General features: G+C 43.7%; 1 protein-coding gene across 1 annotated transcript in view; it reads right to left on the reverse strand.

Annotated features, from left to right (window-relative positions):
- CTDNEP1 (CTD nuclear envelope phosphatase 1) overlaps positions 1–24690 on the reverse strand; it is a 770907-nt gene that overhangs the window by 212905 nt on the left and 533312 nt on the right. Inside the window, exon 8 of the mRNA XM_044076710.1 lies at positions 209–320. Coding sequence (XP_043932645.1) covers positions 209–320 — 112 coding nt within the window. The remainder of the gene's footprint in view (positions 1–208; positions 321–24690) is intronic.

Below are 24690 nucleotides of genomic sequence, written 5' to 3' on the forward strand. Positions count from 1 at the left end.
TTTCTGAAGCACTCCAAGTAATAAGCACAATGGGGTACGAGACAGAAAAACAAGGCAGAATGTGCTTTTACCAAAAACAACAAAGAATATTCAGAATATGGCATTCTGTGGTTTTAAATGGCACCAGCAAAATTCAAACCTCTAAAAGTAAAGTAAAAATTATTTTGATATCCATTTTTGAATAATTTTAATATGCTTTAAACTATACCTGGATGACTTCGGTAAGCCCCTGGCGAATTGTCCAGAATTACAATACTGGAGAGGTCACTATGTACCACAGAAAGATCTTTTATGTAACTGCCCAGGTCTAGTGTACAGTGCTGTAAAAGACAAGAGAAAATTCTTCATGCATTATACTGCTGGAATCCATCCACAGTGATCCCATTCCAATCACAAGTGGCAGACATTAAAACAACTGCTTTCACCCTTCTAGAAAACTTACCTCTGCAGCCTCTCTTGAAACATATAGCAATATACTACTTTCACTTTTAATAACATATGGTATTCAAAATATAAATAAATAATTTATTTTAAATTGTGGACACGACTATTTATTTTTTTTCAATTAAACCCTCCTCCATCAAAAAAATTACCCTGTCCTCCCAAAATGCTGAAGACAAAAACAGCAAAATAAATCAGGAATAAAATACTTTTCAGGCCAAGGGATATTGCAGTTTGTGTACAGGTATGTGCTCTTCTTTAAATAAATGAAAGGCAAATGCAAAAATGTCATGTCAAATTAGATTGCTGAAAAGGGGGACTCTGCTCCTTTCCCCCAGTGGAAATGCACTAAAGTGGGACAGCAAGAAAATCTCTGCTGCCCTTACAAATAAAACAAATTCAGAAAGTACAGCTGTGTTACCAGGCTTCTCAGCCTCTCTAGGCTAGTGGTGTAGGCATAGCTGTCAACCTTCTAGTGTAAGAAATCTGGACAAAGGCCCAAAAATAGGGACACGTTTTGAATATTGCTCTTAAAAAGTTGCTAAAATAACAGGGTTTGTTTTAACATACATTTTCTGAAGGATTTGAAGTCAAACTCAAATGTATGTCATTATTTAGCGACTTTCATCCTCAGATCATCCCAATGATTTGCTAGAAAACCACAAATTTTATGAGGATCAGTCCAAAAATTGGGACATTCTGCGAAAATCTGGACAGTTGAGAGGTATGGGTGTAGGAGAGCATGAAGACGGGTGTAGTGGTAGGGTGAGTTAGTTGGAACCTCACCCCAGTCTTGGGTTCCATTGTTAAGAAGGGAGGAACCCACCTACAGTAGTAACTACATTCAGATATCTACAATTACAGTAAGTTGATAACGTAGCTGTATTACAGTTTTTGCGTAGGTCATTGCTGCTGTCATAACTTCATGGAGAACCCCAAAGCTTACAGTGCCTGTCCCTCAGGTGGTGTTTGGTTCTCGAGGAAAGAGATGGCAAGATACATTTTAGGATTGCTGCAGCTAGCCCTAGTCTGTGGCACATGCAGGTATGGACTGAGGACTAGATAACCACCCCCAGGATATATTTTCAACACTCCTTTTATGAATTCTACTGCAGTGGCTGCACCCTTGGCAAAATGAGATCTTACCTCGTCTGGTAATTGCACTACAAGGAATCTGTGGCTCTTGACAATACAATAGACAGCTTAATTTTGTTTTTGTCCCCCCCCCACCACCAAAGGCTACAAACAGCTATCAGTCTTTGTAGGCCTTTACACTGTCTAGGTAGTTTCTTAATTGTCTGTGCAATCCAGCAAGTAAAGGATTCGTTCCTCTTTGTTCTGTGGTTTAGCGGAAATAATTAGGAGTGGAACGGCCCAGTTTATGGCAACCTCAGTCATATCTTTTGGCATGTATGAGGAGTAAGTGAACTACATAGTCCTATGTGGAAGAGCAAGAATGTTTCTTTACACATGATGGCCTACAATTCAGACACCCTACTGGCTGAAGTGACTGCCACCAGGAATGCAGTCATCCTCAAAAGATATTTTCATGAGCAATATCCACTAGTTCAAAGGATGGTAGGGTCAGATTTTTATATCATAAAATTCAGATACCAGGGTGGCACAGCAGTCCTTGCTGGAGGTCTGCGATGCAAAACCTTGAAGTGTCTCACTACTCTCCTAGAAGTGGAAGGTCCAGACGTAAATAGTTAGAGCAGACAAGTGGACCTTTAGTCTGAGCAAAAATTCTGTGAAATGGTGCAGGACCATTGGTACCTTGATTTCAGCAGGTATCAATTCCCTCCTTTGATAGCACATTGAGAACCTTTTTCATTTTGCCAGGTACTACTACCCATTGCTTGGTTTCCTGGTTCTCCTCATTGATTTGCACATCACCTGGTAAGTGCCCAAAGTGCAATAAGGTTTTATCTTCCTGGCTGCCAAATTGAGGACTGACACTCCCAAGTATATGATTATACTCTCTCTTTTTGAAGTCAGGAGGTCCACCTGTCTGGGCATTTCTTTGGCCATCAGTGTCACCAGTGCTGCCTTGGCCAAACAGATGCAATAATGGTAATTTTTGCCTGCACCTCTGCTATTTTTTTATCTTATCACTAGAAGTGGGAGAATGATCAGCTTTTGGAGAAAGCATCCAGTGCTCAAGCCCTGTGGTACAGGAACCTGAAGTAGAACTTTTTGATCTGGTTGTTCTTGTAGGATGCACAGAGATGCACCTTCAGAAGCCCCCATTTTTGTGATAGTAAGATGAAAAACCTATCAGTGCAGTGCCCACTTATGGGTACCTGACAATGTCCTGCTCAGCTGGTTTGATAATAAGTTGTCCTTTATGAGGAGGTAAAAGTACAGTTTTGTACCTACCGTAAATGTAGACGTTAGAGTGTCTTCACTGCTGCAGTCATTACACTTGGGTTATCCTGCCGTCAGGCAGTCCCGCAGTCGGCCAGAGTTCCAAAGTCTTGGTCCGGCGTCAGTTGCTGTCGCCTCATCCCTGACGTCAGTGCGTCAGGGGTATATAAGAAGCAGCCAACGCCATTTTCTTCAGTTTTTCTTGCCCCAGATGTCAGGTGCCCCCAAAAAGATAGGCAATACATATTGCTTACAAAACATACAATAAGGTAAAAACAAAACCTTCAGTAACCAGCAAATACACCATATAGGTAGTATAGTGTAGAAAGGTATAGATAAGACCCAGCTAAGAAAGAGGGGATGGCGGGTGGGTAACCAGGACTGCAGCAGTGAAGACACTCTAACATCTACATTTATGGTAGGTACAAAAAGTACAGTTTTGTACCTACCATAAATGTAGATGTTCAAGTGTTCACACTGCTGCAGTAATTACACTTGGGTTATTCCTGCTGTCAGGCGGTCTCGCAGTCGGCTAGAGTTCCAAAGTCTTGGTCCGGCATCGGTTGCTGTCGCTTCTTCCTGACGTCAGTGCGCCAGGGGTAAACAAGATGCATCCGAAGCCATTTTCTTCAGTTTTTCTTGCCCCAGATGTCAGGTGCCCCCAAGTAGGTAGGCAATGCATATTGCTAATAAAAAATATACATATAAAATAAAAACAATACCTTCAGTTACAAGCAAATACACCACAAAGTTAGTATACGATAGAAAGGTATAGATAAGTCCAGCTGGTTCAGAGGGGATGGAGGGAGGGTAACCTGGACTGCAGCAGTGTGAACACTCGAACATCTACATTTATGGTAGATACAAAACTGTACTATGTTCATCGTGTTACACTGCTGCAGTCATTACACTTGGGTAGAATCCCAAAGCTAAGGTTGGGTGGCTGGTCTATAAAGAGTTAGGATTGGCTATGAGGCCCAGCAGAACTGCAGTGGCAAATCCTGCTCTGGATTTAGAGTAAAGAGGCAATTGGTAATGCTTGGTAAAGGTGTGCACTTAACTCCAAGTTGCAGCCTCCAAAATTTCCTTGGTAGGTACTCCTCTGAGAAAAGCTGTTGCCCTGGTGAAATGTGGCCTAATGTTATTAGGGACTGATTTTCCATGCTGTGTGTAGCAGTAACGAATACAGTGTCCTATCCATTTGGATATAGTCTGCTTTGAGATGGCCTTGCCCTGTGATCCTGCAGCATATGCTATAAACAGTTGCTCAGTTTTCCTGAAAGCTTTTGTTTTGTCCAAGTAGAAGCGTAGCTGCCTGTGTATGTCCAAAGAGTGCAGAAGTTTCTCCCCTTTATTCTGGGGGTTTGGATAAAAAGTTGGCAAATGGATGGTTTGGTTAAGAGCCACACTAGATACCACCTTTGGCATAAAGGTAGGGTTTATCCTTAAAGAAACCCTGCCCTGATGAAAAATTATAAAAGGTTCCACTGCCATTAATGCCTTATTAATGTGAGGAATGCCTCATTAATATGAGGAATCATATTCTGCATCCTGCCTAGGGCTTTTCTCTGGAGGGGGATGGGAACCCCTGATTAGAGTAATGAGGTCTTCGGCCATTTTAAGCATCTGTTTCTTAGGCATGGAGGACTGTCCAGGAGAATGCTGTACTTGCTTCTTTGTCTTTAATGGTACTTTTGTCTTGGCTGTTGCTTTAATGGTCAGTTGTGAAGGTCTGAAAACCCCCTCAGAAGCCAATGCCTGCTCAGTGGCTCCAGACCCATCTGAGGGGTTAGTTTCCATATGCCCAATACCTTGAGTTTCCAGAGGCCTAGTTGTCTCCACGCGGGAGTCGGAGGCGGCCTGTGGCTCTGAGGTAGTGGGTGCCAGGGGCTGCGAAAGTGCCTCACTGAGAACCGGCGACTGGCCTAGAAGAGGTTTTGTCGACTGTTTTGGACCTCGGATGCCTGTCTTTGTCCTTGTCTTTGCGTTTGTTTAGGAATTGCGGTCGTCGGTTGATCCGACGGCATAGTATAATTGAACCTTCAGCCAAAGTAGTGCAAAGCAAAATCAAAACGTCTTTTTATAGTGCGTTTGTTAAATCTAGCACAAAACCGACAACTAGTGACGTTGTGATCAGGGCCTAAGCATGGAATACAGTAAGAGTGGAAGTCCTTATGAGGTATTTGTTTCCCACAAGAAATACAATTATTAACTTTTTCTGACATCGGTCTGAGGCAAGAAAAAGTTTCACCAATGGGGTACTTAGCTTTATTGAAGACTTCAGATCTGAAATTCGACTTCGAAAATCTGAGGAGTCGGCCGACTGGCACTTGCAAACTGCTTCTGCTTTGGGCACCACGTGGCAAGAAAGACTGAAGAAAATGGCGTCGGATGCATCTTGTATACCCACTGGCGCACTGACGTCACGGATGAAGCGACAGCAATCGACGCCGGACCAAGACTTTGGAACTCTGGCCGACTGCGGGACCGCCTGACTGCAGGATAACCCAAGTGTAATGACTGCAACAGTGTAACACGATGAACATCTGTACTATGTTCATCGTGTTTCACTGCTGCAGTCATTAACACTTGGGTTGAATCCCAAAGCTGAGTCAGGGTGGCTGGTTTTATAGAGGATTTGGTGCGGCTATGAGGCCCTGCAGCACTGCAGTGGCAAAGCCAGCTCTGGATCTAGAATAAAGAGGTAAGTGGTAATGCTTGGTAAAGGTGTGCACTGAACTCCAAGTTGCAGCTTCCAAAATGTCTTTGGTAGGTACTCCTCTAAGATAGGCAGTAGAAGTGGCAGTTGCCCTGGTGGAATGCAGTCTAATGTTAGATGGTACAGGTTTCCCATGCTGTGTGTAGCAGAACCGGATACAGTATCCTATCCACTTTGAAATGGTCTGCTTTGAAATAGCCTTTACCTGTGATCCTGCAGCATATGATACAAACAATTGTTCAGTTTTTCTGAAAACTTTTGTTCTGTCCAAGTAGAAGCGTAATTGTCTGTGTATGTCTAAGGAGTGTAGAAGTCTCTCCCCTTTATTCTGGGGATTTGGATAAAAAGTTGGCAAGTGAATAGTTTGGTTAAGAGCCACACTGGATACCACCTTAGGCATAAAAGAAGGGTTTGTTCTTAAAGAAACCCTGTTTTGGTGAAAAATGAAAGGCTCCTCTGCCATTAGTGCCTGTAGTTCTGAGACTGTTCGTGCTGAGGTTATTGCCAGAAGCAGAGCAGTTTTCCATGCTACATATTTTAATTCTGCTGAATTGGCTGGCTCAAAAGGAGGTAAAGTGAGCTTTTCCCAAGACAAAACTGAGGTCCCAAGTAGGTGTTGGTGCTCTCCGGGGTGGTCTTATGTTTTTAGCCCCTCTGAGGTACTGCTTTAGCAATGGATGAGAGACAATAGGAGGATCTGTGTTGTAATGAGCCGAGATGGCAGAGGCATGGATCTTAATGGATGAGAAGGATAGTCCTTTGTCCAGCATCTCAGTTAAGTATTGTAGTATCTGAGGAATGTTAGGGACAAGAAGGTCAAGGGCTTTGAGCCTGGTTCCAGGCACAGAATCTCTTCCAATTTTCTGAATAAGATTTCCTGGTGCTAGGCCTCCTGGCCTCCAAAATGACATCCATAACAGCTTTAGAGAGAGGTGTTGTCTGTTTGGCTAATGAATCTGCCATGCAGCCAGGTTTAAGGTTTTGAGCTGACTGTGCAGGATCTGATTGTTTTGTTGAGTCAATAGGTGTGGAATTTGAGGTAAAATCCAAAGTGGGCCTTGAGCTAAGTTCTTTAAGACTGGGTACCAATGCTGGCGTGGCCAGTCTGGAGCAATTAGGGTCATCTGTGGGTTTTCTTGTCTGGCTTTTAGGAGTACCTTTGAAAGGCGAGGCAGTGGTGGGAAGGCATAAACTTTTAGGCTTTTCCAGCTGAACGAAAGAGCATCCACTTTCCATGCTTGTGTGTGATAAGTCCTTGTGCAGAATTTTTTAGTTGGCAATTCAGTGGGGAGGCAAAAAGATCTATGTCCGGGCACCCCCATTTTTGCATTATCATGCTGAAGACTTGTGGATTTAATTTCCACTCGTGAGGATCCATGATGTTTCTGCTTAAGTCGTCTGCCAGAGTATTTTTCTTTCCTGGCAGGAATTGTGCTTGCAGATGAACTTGATAAGTTAGAGCCGTGTTCTACAAGGTCATGGCTTGTCTGCATAGGGGATAAGAATGAGCGCCCCCTTGCTTGTTTATGTACCACATTACTGTGGTGTTGTCTGTCTTTAATAATAATTGTCCTGGATGCAGAAGGTCCTTGAAAGCTGTTAGGGCATTTTGTACAGCCAACATCTCTCTGATTGAGGTGAAGATGCATTTGGTCTGTGGTCCACTTGCCCTGAATACATTTTCCTGCCATGTGTGCTCCCCAGGCGTAATCCGAAGCATCTGTTGTTAAAGTCTGCCTGGTTGTGGGAAGAGTGAAAGGCTGACCCCTTGTTGAGGTGACATGCCTGTGCCCACCATCGAAACTCCTGTTGTAGGCAGGGAATTAGTGATATTACTGTTTCCAAGCTGTGAGAGTGTTGAGTCCAAACACTTTTTAGGGACCATTATAGTTTCCTCATATGCAGTCTGGCATATGGAATTAGTAGTAAGCAGGATGCCATGAATACCAAGGCCTGCAGAATTTTTCTTGCAGGGAGTTGGGACTTTGTTGCCATCAATTTAAAATACTGAGCCAGTTGTCCTTGTTTGTCTGGTGTGAGATAAGCCATCTGGGCCGTTGTATTTAAGCTGGCACCCAGGAATATTATCTCTTGTGAGGGCACTAGTTTTGACTTCTTTTCGTTTACTGTGTACCCTAGGCAAATTAGCAACCCTTTTACAAACGCCAGATGCTTAAGAAGAAAGTCCTTGCTCTCTGCTTGAATCAGGCAGTCGTCCAGGTATGGATATATTTGAATTCCTTTTTGTCTGCAAAATGCAATTACTGGTGCCAGGCACTTTGTGAAGACCCTGGGCGCAGTAGATAAGCCAAAGGGCAGTGCAGAGAATTGATAGTGCATTGAATCATCTATGAATCTGAGGTATCTTCTGCAATTTTGTCTGATAGGGACATGCAGGTATGCCTCTTTGAGGTCCAAAGTAACAAGCCAAGCCTTCTTGCCCAACATGGGAAGGAGCTGCTGTAGTGTCAACATTTTGAATTTCGGAACATCCAGGTATGTATTTAGAATAGAAAGGTCTAGAATGGGTCTCCAGGCTTTGTCCTTTCTGGGGACCAGGAAGAGTCTTGAGTAAAACCCTTGTCCTTGTTCCTGCTGTGGCACTTTTTGAATAGCTCTCATGTCCATGAGGGCTGTAATTTGCTTTTGTGCCTCTGCCCATTGATTTTGCGGCAGGGCTGGCATTCCTTTTAGCCTTGGTAAAGTGTGAAAGTGGAACCTGTAATCTTGAGACACAATATTCAGAATCCATTTGTCTTGGGTGACTGTTTGCCAGTTTTGTGAAAAAAGTGCTAGTTTCCCCCCTAAGGGAGCTCCCAAAAGGGAAGAGCTTGGCATTGGAAGGGGGAAGTCATTGGAACTGTTTCCTGTAAGGTTGTGACTTGTCTTCACCTCCTTTTCGGGTTGAAGCACCCCACTGTCATGGTCTGTAAGAGCCTTGAGGCTGAGATCTGCCTCTTGGGCGTCTGTATCTGCCTCTTTGTGGCCTGTCTGACACTGGAAAGGACCAATTTTTTGTAGGCCAATTCCTGCTAAATCAAGGTGGCTGTACCTGTAAGAAATCCTTCACTGTTTGCATAGACTTTGCCTTATCCTCCATTTTCTTTAATACCTCTTCTGCCTTAACACCAAATAAAATATCTTGCTGTAAAGGAGCATCCAATAACTTTGCCTTAACATGATCTGGTAAACTTTGTTCTTTTAACCATGCATGCCTTCGAATCACAGATCCTGTAACTGCTGCTCTACAAGAAGCCTCTAATAAATCAAAACCACACTGCAAAGTATGCTTTCCCACTTGTTCAGCTGCATGCAATAAATCCTGCATTTCCTTATGGTCAGGATGTTCTGCACTTGTACTCATTTTCTGTTTTAACTGAGACAGTAAATATTGTTGATATTTAAGCATGTGAAACTGGCAATTTAAAGCCCTCACTGCTAAAGTTGCAGAAGTGTAAACTTTCTTCCCCCGTCTGTCTAATGCTCTAGAATCCCTGTCAGAGGGAACTGGATTTTTAGTCGTGGAAGCCTTTACCCCCCTTTGGGATCCTGGGAAATAGTTTCTGGGTCAGCAACAGGGTTTTTATAAAGAAATTTGAGAGAGTCAGGGACTCTGTAGTACCTGTCTGGCTTGACTGGAGCAGGGGGTAAAGAATCAGGATTAAAACTGGATTCAGAGGACAAATCATCCACAATACCCAACACTGACGGAATAGCAAGGGGCCTGTGCTGAGGCAATTAAAGAAAGTCTCTGGGCCTTTTCTTGGATTCTGAGTAATCCTGGCCCTCCCAATGGAAATGCTCCCTCATGGTATGTAAAGTTGCCCCAAAAGAATAATCCTCAGGAGGAGAGGCTGAAGGAATTGATTCTTCAGCATCACAGACCTCATAGGGGGGTAAAGAGTATCCTTGGTCTGAAGAGGAATCAGAATATATAGAAACCTGGTCAGAGGAATCATAATCTGTATCCTGCCTAGGCCTTTTATCAGGAGGGTGATGGGAACCCCTGATCAGAGTAATTAAGTCTTCTGTCATTTTGAGCATCTGCTTTTTAGGCATGGAGGCCTGTCCAGGTGAATGCTGTACTTACTTCTTTGTCTTTAATGGAGTTTTAGACTTGGCTGTAGTTGCAATGGTAAGTTGTGAAGGTCTGAAAACACCCTCAAAAGCCGATGCCTGCTCAGCAGCTCCGGACCCATCTGAAGGGTTAGTCTCCGTAGGCCCAACACCTTGAGTATCCAGAGGCCTAGGCACCTCCATGTGGGAGTCGGAAGCGGTCTGTGGCTCTGAGGTAGCGGGTGTCAGGGGCTGCAAAAGCGCCTCACTGAGAACCGGAAAACCGGTGACTGGCCTAGAAGAGGCTTCGTCGTCAGTTTTGGGCCTCGGACGCCTGTCCTTATCCTTGGTATAATTAAATCTTCGGCCAAAGTAATGGCGAGCAAAATCAAACCGTTTAATAGTGCGTTTATTAAATCTAGCACAAAACCGACAACTAGTGACATTGTGAACTGGGCCTAGCATGGAATACAGTAAGAATGAAAATCCTTATGAGATATTTGCTTCCCACAAGAAATACAATTCATTTTTACTGACATCGGTCTGAGGCAAGAAAAAGTTTCCCCAATGGGGTACTTAGCTTTATTGAAGCCTTCGGTTCTGAAAAACAAATTTGATATCTCAGGAGTCGGCCGACCGGCACTTGCGAACTGCTTTTGCTTCGGGCACTGGGTGGCAAGTAAGACTGAAGAAAATGGCGTTGGCTGCTTCTTATATACCCCTGACGCACTTACGTCAGGGAGGAAGCGACAGCAACCGACGCCGGACCAAGACTTTGGAACTCAGGCCAACTGCGAGACCACTTGACGGCAGGATAATCTAAGTGTAATGACTGCAGCAGTGAAACATGAACATCTGCTAGTAACATATTTTGGTTTACTGCCAACTCACATTTTTTCACTCCCATCCGGCACAGTTTGCAGGTGTGTGCTTCTCTGTTCAGTGATTTACCACATAACCATGGTGCTGACCCCGACTATTCCCACGAAGCCTGGGATCATTACCTCAGTACTTGGGAGGAAACACTGGAATGCTAGCATTTCTTTCAAATTTATGTGGAGTTTGCATTCTGACTTTGACCAGGAGGCCTTGTACTTTCAGGCCCTGAGAATGTGGCCCATAAGCCGGTTATGAAGCATATGTAGTTAGAGTCTGGTTGCAGATTTGGGGAGTAGCAGATTATGCACTTAATCGCTTTGATAACCAGTTCAATTCCATTTTCAGGCAAATGAAGGGTGGAACTGTTGTAGTGGTTGACAGTGCTGATCCCACAGACTCCAGAGATACCACTAGACTTTCCTCGTATGTATGTGCATCAGTAGTACCATTTAGATGGTGGTAGCCCAGTGTCTTAGAATAATGAGGACCTGTCTGGGCATCCATTGGAATTTCTGTGCCATTTGTTGAAAGAAGCCCGAGAGTAAGACACCATTCTCCTCAGGGACGAACATCGTAGAAAGCCTGGTGTTTCAGAGTGCCAAGGAACACTGTTCTCTGAAACACAAAGTTACATTTGACTTTGGCATGTTCAGAGTGAAAAATATTTTCTGTAGGCATTGCTGTGTACAGCACATAGCTTTTACATCCTCCTTCCAAGACTGTGCTTGCAGGAAGCAATCATTGAGGTACGGGTTGATACATATGCCTTTATTCTGCAAGGGACAAGTACTAGAGCTAGACGTTTGATGAAAACTCTTTTGAAGCAGTAGTCAAGCCAAAGGGCAAGGATGTGTACTGAAGTGTCCTCCGCCACCTCTGCTAGGAATCTTCAGCACTGTACATCTCCTCTGTAAAAAAAAAAAAAAAAAAAGGGGGGGGGGGGGATAACTCCATGGTGACCATCTACGCGTTGTGGCTTTGTAAGAAAAAGACAGCCTTGAGGGTTAGCATTTTGTATTCGGGGACTAAGGAAAACGTGTTTAGTTTAGAGAAGTCCGGATTGGACCACCATGGGTAGTCTTTCCTTGGATCCACAAACGGTCTTGAGTAAAAATCTTTTCTTCCTTGTCTACTGGGGACCACTTATATGGTACCTTGTTCTAACAATTGCAGAATAGGTATAGTGAGGTCATCCTGATCTGCTGGCAGCCTTGGTATCACTTTGCCCAGTGGTTTTGCCCTGAAATTTAGTCGATAACCTCTTACAATAAAAAAGTTATGTCTTACCATAACATTTCATCTGTGTTGTCGATCATTAATCCTTGACTGTGGGTTCGGTTCCGAGCCTTGGAACCAACTCTGCCATTATTCCAGCTCGCACCTTCAAAAAAGTCTCCAGCTAGGCTCTACCCATGAAGGTCCTCACCAAATTACCTCAGATCGAGTTTGTCTACAATAGTGACAGACAAGAAGTAATAGATAAGAGAGACCATATCTGTGTCCCTATTATGAAGCCAGTCTTTGCAAATATTCAGTCCACTAAGAGTCCTAAGGAAGCGGGAAGGAGGGAGGGAATGTCAACGATTAGTGAAGATCGACAACACAGATGGAACGTTATGGTAAGACATAACCTCTTTTACCTGATGTTGTCAATCTTCACATAATCTTTAACTGTATGACAGAGTCCCTACCTACCTGAATCTTGGGAGGTCTCATGGAAGAACACTCCTGAGCATCATCGAGCCAAATGATTCACGTCCCCTTGAGATCTGGTCCAATTTGTAATGAGTAATAAAGGTATGAGGAGATGCCCATGTAGCTGCTGCACAAATATCAGCTAAGGAAGTGCTGGCATGAAAAACTGCTAAAGTTGCTACAGCTCTCGTTGAATGAGCTTTTACAGAACGTGTTAAGTGGAGTCCCTTTTTGTTTGTAAACAAAGGTGATACAGTCCTTAAGCCATTTTGCCAAGGTAACATTAGATTACTTGATTACCTAAAAGAGACTGTAGAAAAGGCAATAAACAGTTGGTCGGACTTTCTGATGCCATTTGTTCTGTGAATGTAAAAATGTAATTATCTGTGTAAGTCTAAGTGTAGACAGTACTCCCCCCCCCCCCCTTTTGTTGGAAAAATTTGGAAAAAAGTCTGAGAGGTGTAAGGCTGGATTACTATTTGACTATGAAACAACTTTAGGCAAAAAGGAAGGATTTGTTCTGAGGGAGACCCTGTCCTTATGAAATATCAAATAGGGGGATTTACAGGGCTAGGCTTGAATTTCCAATATTCTCCTGGCCGAAGTGATGGGTATCAAAAATAAGGTTTTCCAAGACAAGAACTTTAAGTCACAAGTTGCTGAAGGTTCAAAGGGGGAAGAAATGAGTGACTGCAGCACCAAATGCAAATCTCATGGAGCAGAAATTTCTTTAAATGAAGGCTTGAGCATTAGGGTTCCTTTCAAAAAGGCTTTACAAAGTTTATGTGACATAAGTGATGAACCGCTGAAACCAATACGCAAGTTAAATATCGCAGCAAGATGCACCCGAATGGTAGAAGCTGATGAACCAGCTTCACAGTAAGGCTAAGAAGTCTTAAGACTTTGCCTACAGGTGCTGGATATGGGTCAGTGTTAAAGTCAAGTGACCATTTAGCTAATTTTATCCATTAATGATGCAATTTTCTAGTTGAAGGCTTACGGTGGGCCAGAATGATGTGTTGGACCGGGGAAGTGAGGGAGGAATGCCTGACAATCATTGGAACTGGAGAAGTCATGCAGTGAGCTTGAGATGCTGAAGATTCAGATGAACCGTCCCCTCCAGGTGGGACAATAAGTCTGGAGCCGCGCCATGTATTCAGGGTTTCCGAAGTAGATGAGGCCAAAGGAAGGGGAAACCAGACTTGTCGAGGTGAGAAAGGTGCAATGAGGATTATTCTGTTCTTTGATCTGTTGCCTGTCTTTAGAAACTGACATACTAGAGGAGCCTGGGAAAAGGCATAAAGTAGACCGCGGGACCAATCGTGAAGGACAGCGTCTCCAGGCGACTCCCCCCAGGGTTAGTGATTAGGATAAAGTAACTGCTGCACTTGTTGTTCAGAGGGGATGCAAACTGATCGCAGCAAGGTTGGCCCCAGTGGCTGAAAATCTTTCCTGCTACCACTGGATTGAGAAACCGCTTGTGAGGCATAAGAATGGTTCTGGCACAACTTGTCTGCAATCACGCGGTAGCTCCCCAGAATGTGCATTGTGCATCAGAAAGCAGTTGGAGGAAATTGCCCATTGCAATACTCAGAGCATCTTGACAAAGAAGGTATGACCTGGTTCCGCCTTGTTTGCTGATATACCAGACTACTGATGTGCTGGGTGTTTGAACTGCAATCATTCCGAGGGGAAGGGTATCTTGAAATGCTTGCAATGCTAACAGCACTGCCCTCATCTCTAGAATGCTGGTATGCAAGTTGGCCTCTTGCTGGGACCAAGCACCTTGGACTGTCTTTCCTGGATAATGCCCCCCATCTGGGACACGTCTGTGGTCACTATGGCTTGGGGTTGAGGAGAAACAAAGGGACGGCCTGACAAGATTTCGTTGGAATGCAGCTACCAACTCAGGTCTTCTTTGCAACAATTGGTGATCAAAATTAGATGGGACATTGGCTGATTCAACAAGGACCACTGGGAGGCCGGAAGCCACTGAAGAATTTGCATGTGATATCTGGCCAAGGGAACTAGAGTGATGGGGCTGCCATTCACCATAGAGCCTGTAGGATGAATCTTGCTGCTACTTTCTGGTTTTAAATTACTTGGCTTACTTGTGACCTGATCGTTTGGAGCCTTTCTAGGGGAAGTGATACAAAAGCAGTGAGTGTGTCTAGCATAGCTCCAATGAATTCCAGTTGTTGTGAGGGTTCTAAACAGGATTTTTCATAGTTTACAAATTCCTAGGCTGGAACAAAGATGGAGTGTAATCTCGTGCCTTTATGAGTTGACGCCTGGTGGAAGCTGTAAGGAGCCAGTCATCTAGGTATGGAAATACTCTGAATCCTAGCAATCTGAGATGCTCTGCTAGCATTCCCATAATGGGAAGCAATTATATACAAGGTTACACCTCTAACAAAAAGCAAATACACCAGAAAACTTTAAGCTTAGTGAACAAGAATAGAGGTATAGACAATAGAAGTCGGGGGCTGGAGGGAGGGTAACCAGGACTGCAAAAGTGAATACACTCTAACATCTACATTTATGGTAAGTGTACATAACTGTACTATGTTCTTCATGTTTCACTGTTGCAGTCATCACATTTGGGTAGATTCCTAAAGCTAAGGATGGGAGGAGGTAATTAGATAGCATTAGGACCATCTATAAGGCCCTGCAGTGGCAAAGCCAGCTCTGGATTTAGAGAAAACAGGCAAATGGTAATGCTTGCTGAAGGTATGTACAGAACTCCAGGTAGCAGCTTCTAGGATGTCCTTGGTAGGGACACCTTTGAGAAAGGCTGTAGAAGTAGATGTGCAGCCCTGGTTGAATGTGGTCTTATCCCCTGCGGGGTAGGTTTTCCATGGTGCTTACAGCAGAAATAAATGCAATGGCTTATCCATTTAAAAATGGTTTGCTTTGAAATGGCCTACCCCCCTCTGCCCCTGCAGCAAATGCAACCAGCAGCTGTTCAGATTTCTTGAGAGGTTTAGTCCTGTCCAAGTAAAATTTAAGTTGTCTGTGCACATCTAAGGAGTGCAGAATCCATTCCCCTTTGTCTGTGGATTAGAAAGGAAGGTTGGCAAATGAATGGACTGATTAAGGGCCACAATGGATACGACCTTGGGCATGAAAGAGGAATTGGTCCTTATGGACACCCTGTCCACATGAAAGATAATGAAAGGCTCCACTGCCATGAGGGCCTGTAATTCAAACACCCTTCTTGCTGAAGTGATGGCCAAAAGGAAAACTGTTTTCCAAGAAAGTAATTTCAACTCAGCATTTGCAGCTGGTTCAAAAGGAGGTAGACTGAGTTTTCCCAATACAAAGTTAAGGTCCCAGGATGGTGTAGGGGATCTCCTGGGTGGTTTTAAGTTTTTGGCCCATCTGAGGAACTGCTTCAGCAGTGGATGAACGAAGAGGGGTGGGTTCTGTGTTGCAATGAGCTGAAATGGCTGAAGCATGAATTTTGATGGAGGAAAAAGGAAAGGCCCTTGTGAAGCATCTCAGTTAAGTATTAGAGAATCAGAGGTAAATTGGGCGCTGCTGTGCCCATGCCCTGAGTTTGGTTCCAGGAACAGAATCTTTTCCATTTTTCAGCATATGATTTTCTAGTACTAGGCCTCCTTGCCTCCAGAATGACATCCAACACTTGCTTACTGAGGGATGGTAAAGGAGAGATCAGGTAATCAGCCAGGCTGCCAGGTTCAGGGTTTGAAGCTGTGGGTGCAGAATCGGGCCCTTCTGCTGGGACAGCAAGGCAGGTGCCAAGGTGCCAGTAGTGACACCGTGCAAAAGGGGGTACCAGTGTTGGCGTGGCCAGTCTGGTGCAATCAGTATCCTCCTTGGTTTGTCCTGTTTGATCTTTAGTAGTACCTTGGAGAGGAGAGGCAGAGGGGGAAAGGCAGGGCATCCACTTTCCAAGCTTGTTTGTGGGGAGTCCTTGTGCAGAATTTGTCCAACTGGTAGTTTTGGGGGGAGGCAAACAGGTCTATCTCTGCACTCCCCCATTTGTTTCTCAACATGTTGAATATCTTTGGTTCCAGTTTCCACTTGTGTGGGTCCATGAGATTTCTGCTTAGGTCGTCTGCCAGTGTGTTTAGCTTTCCTGGCAGGAACTGAGCCTGTAGGTGCACTGGGTAGCTCAACACTGTGCTCCACAGAGCCATAGCTAGTCTGCAGAGAGGGTATGAGTGGGTTTCTCCCCTGCTTGTTTATGTACCACATAGCAGTGTTGTCCGTCTTTACCAATAAATGTCCTGAAAGAATGTGGTCCTTGAAGGCTGTCAGAGCATACTGTACAGCTAACATTTCTTTTTGATTGATATGCAGGTGCATTTGACTTGGATTCCATTTGCCCTGAATCCACTGCCCTGCTAAGTGAGCCCCCATGCATAGTCTGATGCATCTGTTGTTAGGGTTTGGGCGGCAGCAGGTAGAGTGAATGGCAGTCCCTTGTCCTGGTGGCAGGCCTCTGCCCACCAAAGGAACTATCTGTAGACAAGGTATGATAGGAATCATTGATTCTAGATCCTGAGAATGTCGACACCATAGGCTTTTTAGATACCATTGTAGTTTTCTCATATGCAGTCTTGCATAAGGAATTAGTAGAATACAGGAGGCCATGAACCCCAGGGCTTGCAGAATTTTCCTTGCAGATAGCTGGGTCTTTGTGTCCAGTAGTTTGAAGTAGGCTGTCAAATGAACTTTTTTCTCTGGCGTGAGGTAGGCCCATCTGGGAAGTTGTATTCAAGCTTGCTCCCAGGAATACAATTAGTTAGCAGGGTACAAGATGTGATTTCTTTTAATTTATGGTGGACCCCAGAGAAGTTAGCAATTTCTTTACAAATGCCAGATGATTTAATAGTATGTCCTGGCTTTCTACCTGAATTAGACAATCTTCCAGGTATGGGTATATTTGACTATCTTTGCCTGCAAAATGCAATGACTGGAGCTAGGCACTTTGGCTTATCTACTGCGCTCAGGGTATTCACAAAGGGCAGTGCACAGAACTGGTACTGCATGTAGCCTGCTCGGAAGCGTAGGTATCTTCTGCAAGATTCCCTTATTGGGATGTGTATGTAGGCTTCCTTTAAATCCGGTGTTGCCAACCAGGCATCTTAGCCTAGCATGGGAAGCAGCTGATGGAGTTAGCATCTTGAATTTTGGGATTACCAAAAATATGTTTAGGATAGACAGATCCAGAATAGGACACCAGGAATCGTCTCTTCTGGGAACCAGAAAAAGTCTTGAGTAGAAAACTTCCCCATTCTTCTACTGAAACAGGCTGAACAGTTCTGATGCTTAAAAGAGTGAGAACTTGCTTTTGAGCCTCTGCCCACTGATTTGGGGGTAGGTCTGGCCAGCCATTTTGGGTTGGTAAGGAGTGGAAGTGGAATCTGCATCCTTGGGAAACTATATTTAAAACCAATTTGTCCTGGGTAATGAGTTCCCAATTTTTTGCATGCAGGGCAATCTTTCCCCCTAAAGGAACAGTCAGTTGAGCAGGGCTTGGAAGGTTTAAAGTTAAGTCACTGAGACAGTTTACCATAAGGGGGAGTCTTACTACTCCCTGCTTTGGAAGTGGGAGCCCCCCACTGCTTAGGCCTGTGAGTACCTTGGGACAGAAGCCTGGGTGTTCTGCTGGTTCTGGGTTTGGACTGAGAAGGCCTGGAAGAGGCAGGAAAGGACCAATTCTTAGAGGGCAAGTGCCTACCAAATCTGGGAGGTTGTACTTGCAGGAAATCTTTAACAGTTTGCATAGATTTAGCTTTTTCCTCCATCTTTTTAAGTACTTCTGATTTGTTGCCAAACAGGCAGTCTTGGTTTAAGGGAGCATTGAGCAATTTAGCTTTAAAGTGATCTGGCAAAGATAGCTCCTTATGCCAAGCATGCCTTCTAAGTACAGACCCAGTGACAGCAGCCCTGCAAGATGCCTCTAATGAATCAAAACCACACTGCAAAGTACGTTTTCCAACTTGTTCAGCAGAATGCATTAAATCCTGTAATTCATTATTTTCAGCACAGCCAGGAATCAACAACATCTTCTGATTAAAGCAATCCAATAACATGCTGCTGATACTTTAACATATTAAACTGGCAGTTTAAAGCCCTAATGGCTAAAGTAGCAGAAGTGTATACCTTCTTTCCCCATATATCCAGTGCCCCAAAACTCAGCTTGAGTTGAAGGAGAAATCTGCATGGATGCAGACGAGTGCACGGTTCCAGAGCTAAGGCTAGGAACCAAAGATGGAGGTAATCCCCCCTCTACATCAGGAAATGGTCAACCAGTCTCATAACATCCGACTCTGGACAGGCTCTTAGTGGACCGAATGGAAGAGGCAGTTGGAGACCTTGGTGGCTGTCTCTCCAAAAATGGACTCGGAGGGCAGTCCGTGAATGAATCTACTGAGGGTGAATAAGATGTCCTTGGTAAAATTTTTATTTGAGGGTCTTTGGTACCAAATATTCCATCAATACCAAAGGGAGAGTTGTCTGCACCAATACCCAGGCCGAAGAGGTCAGTGTCAAGGAAGGAGTATCTTTTCCCACCAGTGTCAATGGGACAGTCGGCACCATGGGAGACTTGGCCAATTTTAAAGGCAGTTCCGAGGAGGCTGTCGGAACAGAATGAGTGCACTCTTTTGGTTTGGAAGAGGAAGATGAAGAGCTGGCTTCTGTTTTGGGACCAGGGACAGCCTCTTCAAACTCAGACTTGGGAAGTCCTTTTAATATTAGCTTATTATTGCGCTCTGACAGAATTCTAGCAGAAAACACTTGACAGATGGCGCAATCTTCCTGAAGACAATAAACACAAAAGGAGTGCCCATCTGAATTTGTCATTTTCCTTCAACACTTTTGACACCTCTTGAAACCAGAGGTGCCATTAGAAGGTTTGAAAAATGCTAAAGCCAGCTGACACACACACAGAAACACACGTGCATTCACAGATTAACAAGAGAAAGCTTTTTTTTCCCTTTTTCTTTTTGGTAGAAAAGGAAAAGGGGGGGGGGGACTACCAACAATGGTAAAGGAGATTACCCGACGGTAAACAGGATAAATATCTATGGTACATTACAATACCTAATGGTAGAAGACAGGAAAAAAGTCATTCACATGAGCACACCTAAACGGATCTAGAGGAGCGGGTAGATAAAAAAAAAAAATAGTATAGAACAGAAATTAAAAGTAGACATTAATAGAAATATTAACTTACAGTTAGAATAAAAGCTAAGGAGAGGTTGAACACGTCTGGCACTACAAAGCGGCAAACGAGATCTGAGGTAATTTGGTGAGGAGCATTATGGGTAGAGCCCAGCTCAAGAGTTTCTGGAAGACACGAACTGATATAATGGCTGAGTCGGTTCCGAGTCTTGGAACTGAGCCCAATGTCAAGGATTATGTAAAGACTGACAACATCAGATTATCTGTTACCTGTCTATTACGATTGTCCTCCACTCCTTCACAGATGCTGCTAGTCTTCCTCTTAGGTTTGGTATTAGGTTTCGGGACTAGAAGGGGGGGGGGTTAGATTGGGGTAGTCACAGCTGCTATTTTGTAGGGGCCCAAGGCTTTGCTGGTCTTCTCTTTCTTCCACTTTTTTCCTTATGGAGGGGCCTGCCCCTAGCTAGGCTGTTTGCCCTTCCCAGATTACTTTACATTGAGGAGAGCTGCACTTAGTGCAGTTTGACTGTAATATACATCCCATAAATGCTGGCACTTTCAGTTGCAACTTTTCCTGAATTAACCAATTCAACTAAATTCTACCAGTAAACAGATTCTTGCCAAGTACAAGCACAGCAACCTGCACATAGCTGCATAACATACTGAGCTGTACACCTATACCACAAAGTAGCTTACAGCACTAGTGGTGCTACACTGTACAACTCAGCCCACAGCCGTTACGGAAGAGCTCAGCACTACTGCTACGCAAGGTTCCAGAGCTGTGTTTATTACAGTCACATTTAAGCCTTAGTTACTTACCTATAACAGACACTTGTATATAACCACACTACTTACCCTAGTCACAGCAATAAATAAAAGTAATGTACTCACCACAACTAGACATCTGATTTGTCCATTTTCATTCTTCCCCAACATATGGGTTATGGATCTGACTCGGCTGCATTCTACAGACCTTGCATCCAAATCTAGAGCTCTTCCCTCTACCCGTAATGCCCAAACCCATCTCCAATACCTCAGATTGAGTTTGCTGCCTTAAAAGTCTTAGTGTATAACAGTGGAAGAGAAGAGAAATTAATCCAGGGCTCAAACCTGGAATTACATGTTCCAAAGGTCCATCAGGTCGCTTCAGAAGATGACAGGAAGGGGGAAGGAGGGAAGTGAAGTTTAAGAATAAAAATGGACAACACAGATGCATTAGCTATGGTGAGTACATGACTTTTACATCTGATATTGTCCTTTTCATTCTTACTATACCTTTTCATGCTTATTATATAACAGGAACTTCTTATTGTAACATTTGTTAATGTCTTATGTACTTCACAGATAAAGATTCTAGTTGTCTACTGATGTACTATGTTCTTCATCTGTAAATATATTGTAAGTAATTGCTATGTTAAATTGTTAATCGCTATGTAATCCAGTGCAACTACTGTCTGTTTATTTTAACTGTGGAGCTTTTCTCCACGGGCCTCCACTGAAAATGGACCTATGTCCAGTCGGACACTCCCGGTCAACAAATGTAAATAAATAAATAAAATAAATAAATTCTTCCTCAGTGTATGGAACAGAGTCCCCAGCTATGTAAATCTTGGGTGGCCCTCACGGAAGGATATTCAGGAGAACTGCTGAACCAAAAGCAGCTCTACTTCTGGAAATTATGTCCAATTTGTAATGAGTAATAAAGGTATGGCATTAAGACCAGGTGGATGATGCACAATCAACAACAATGTAAGTTCTAGACCAGAAGGCAAATGAGATGGCTATGGATCTAGTTGAATGGGCCTTAGAAGGTTTTGATAGGGAGAAGCCTAGCTGGGAATATATTCAGGAAATAAAATTAGTTATCCGTCTGGCCAATGTAACTTGAGAAATTGCAAAACCCAGCCAACTAGGTGAAAAGCAGACAAACTGCTGGTCCGTTTTTCTGAAATCTTTTGCTCTGTGCAAGCAGAAATGTAATTATCTATGCACATCTAAATGAAGTAGCATGTATATTTCCTTGTTCTAAATTTTTGGAAAGAAGACTGGTAAATGAATGACTTGATTTATATTTGATTCAGAAGCCACTTTTGTTCAGAAAGAACTTGTCTGCAACGTGACCCTGTCTTTATGGAAAAAAAAGAATATAAGAGGCTTTTGATGAAAGAGCCTGCATCTCAGAAATCCTTTTAGCAGATGTAATAGCAACAAAAAAGGCTATTTTCCAAGACAGGAATTTTAAATCAGTTTTTGCTGAAGGTTCAAAGGGTTGTTGAGTTAAGCCTTGAAGTACTACTGTTAAATCTCAGGAAGGTGATGGATCTTTCAGTGAGGGTCTGAGCAGGAAGATGTCATTTAGAAAAGCCTTACACAACTTGGAAGCAGCCAAGCAAAAGGTATGGTCTCATGAGTGAAAATTTGATATGGCTGCAGACTGTACCTTGATTGTGGAAAAAATATTACCTTCTTTAAAAAAAAGAAGCTAAAAACTCCAGCACAGAAGAAATAGGGGCAGTAAAAGTATCAATGTCATTTTTCAGGACCTAAATTGAGAATTTGTTCATTTACTCTTGTAAATCCTTTTAGTGGAATCTTCCTGTGAGGACAAAAGTATATCACGAACCAGGAAGGAAAGCCAGGGCTGTCTAGCTATTAATGGAACAGGAGACGCCATGTGGTTAGTTTGAGGGTTAGAATATTGGGATGTTTTATCCGTGAGGGATGTGACAGAAGGTCTGGACTGGGGTCCAGTATCCAAGCAGGATAAAGATGAGACCAAAGGAAGGGGAACCAGACCTGGCAAGAACGAAACGGAACAATGAGGGTAACCAAGCTCCTCAACCAACTGGCTTTAAGAATTCTAGAATCAGAGGTACTCTGAGATAGGTGTACAGGAGACCGGAGGGCCAAACTTGGACTAGGGCATCTCTCAATGACTCCCCCTAAGGGGGGGATCAGGGCAAAATACTTGCTGCATTTATTGTTGTGGGGGAAGCAAAAAGATCAGAGGAAGGCTGGCCTGAACAACGGAAAATTTTCTCCACCACTGATCGATTGAGAGACCACTCGTGAGGCATCAGACTGGACCTGCTGAGTTTGATCAGTAATGTGTTGGATGTCCTTGGAATGGGCATTGCTATTAGAAAGAGGTTGGAGGAAATCAACCATTGTCACAGTCTCATAGTTTCTCAGCGGAGGGGGTAAAGACAGTTCACTCTTGTTTGTTAATGTACCAGATCACAGACATGTCAGTTTGAATTACAATGGTCCTACAGGGAGAAAATCTTGAAATATCTGCAATTCTAGTAGGGCTGCTCTCATCTTCAGGACATTGATATGAGAATAGGTCTCTTGGGGGGACCACATGCATTGGACCGTCCTTCCCAAGAAATGCCCCACCCCAGTTGAGAGGCGTCTGTGGTCACTGTGGCTACTAGGGGAGCGTTAAGTAAATGTTGTCTGACTGGATCCAGCAGCAAATGTGTGTTTTGCATACCAGAGTCAATCTAACTGGGAAGGATAGGGGCTGTTGAAGAATAGATCACTGAACAGCTAGAGTCCACTGAAGAACATGCATACAGTAACATGCAAATGGGAGTAATACTACAGATGCTGCCATGGAACCTAGGTCCTGAAGGACAAGTCTGGCAGGAGGAGCAGTATGAGAAAGAATTTGATGAACCTAGGACTTGATTTTGAGTATATTATGAAGAGGAAGAGAAACACTAACTTGTGTTTACATGAGCACCAATAAACTCCAGGCTCTATACCGGTAGCAATTTGGATTTGGAAATGCTGACTGTAATGTCTAGTGATTGGCAAATTTGGAGCAAATAGTCCCTGAACTGTTCTAGGAAATGTATAGTTGAGGTGGTGAGCAGCCAGTCGTCTAAGTATGGAAACACTTGGAACCCTGCAGTGTCAGGAGAGCTGCTACCACTGCCAGTCACTTGGTAGACACAGTTTACTATCAGCATTCCGAATCCATTTTGGTCGACCGTTTAGAATATCAACCCAAAATCTTGACTCCGGAATGCCGAAAAGTAAACCAGGGCAAAAATGAATACATCGATGACCATGGTTCGATGTATTCGACATAGCAGGAGGTGACGTCAGTCACCCATGGTATGCACATTAGCGTACTGTTACACTTCACAGTCAAAGTACATTAATGCTACTATTTTGCAGGGGTGCTACGCCCCCCCCCCACCTGTACATTAAATATACCAACTCCAAGACTGCACTACAGTAAGGAAATGGGCTAATTCCCTGTTCCCCACTGAACCTTGATCTCCCAGCACATCGAATCAGGAATGATCGAGTGTAACATGTCACTGGATAATTTAAAATTGAGCACTTTTAATTCGATTCATTGCTGTTTTGAAAACAGTGATTCAACCAGGTGTCACTTGATACCTTGCACTTTGGAAATTTCATTGTAAACCGGTAAACGCACTGGGAGCTATGGTGAGTCCAAAGGGCAGGGCTGTGAACCGAGAGTGACTGGTTTCCAACCAAAAGCACAAGCGTCTTCGAGTGTGTCTGTTTATTTTGATGTGATAGTATGCAAGCTGAAAATTGACTGAGCACATCCAAACATCCTTGTGTAAAAAGAGGTAGACTGGACTGAACTGTGACCATTCAGAACTTTGACTTCTTCACATACTAGTTCAGAATGCTTAGATCCAAAATTGACCTCAGGTCCCCTGTCTTTTTTTTGGCAATAAAAAGAACCTTGAGTAAGTTTTGAACCCTCTTTGGTTAGGGGGGGGAACCACCTGGATGACTCTTCTATCCTGCAGCTTCTGAATTTCTTGAGCTGCAGCTTCCCTCAGACTGTGTAGAATGTTTGGAAGCTTCTTTTTTTGGAAGTGGGTGTTTAGGAAAATGGTATAAAGTAATCCCTGGATATTATTTTTAGCATTCAAGAATCTTTTGTTATAGTAGGCCAGACATCTGGGTGCAAGGACAAGTGTCCTCCGACTGCCTCCAGAGGCAAGCAGCTGGGCAGCCCTTCTGGATCCATCCTAACAGCTAGCTTCTTAAGCCTTTGCATGTTCCCGGCCTAAGCAAAAGAAGCAAAAGTTATGGGTGTCCTTATGTGGAATTTGATGCCAGGATTGGCATTTATCCTTCTTAGTGGACATCGGCTAATATAAAAACCAGCAAACCAAGCTCAAGCAAGTAATATAAGTAAGAAATCTCCAACGAGGTACTTAGCTTTGGACATCTTGATAAACAGCGAAGCGATCGATATGACTTTCGACTGCAGCAGAAAAGTTCTGAGGTCTGTGTGTGCAGATGTCACATTTAAGGTCCCTGGTTTATGGCCCTATGTGTGACGTCCCATGCACCAACAGCAACCAAGCTGAAAG

Source organism: Protopterus annectens, chromosome 7.part0 (assembly GCF_019279795.1).
Source record: "Protopterus annectens isolate FY-2018-M chromosome 7.part0, PAN1.0, whole genome shotgun sequence".
Lineage (NCBI taxonomy): Eukaryota > Metazoa > Chordata > Ceratodontiformes > Protopteridae > Protopterus > Protopterus annectens.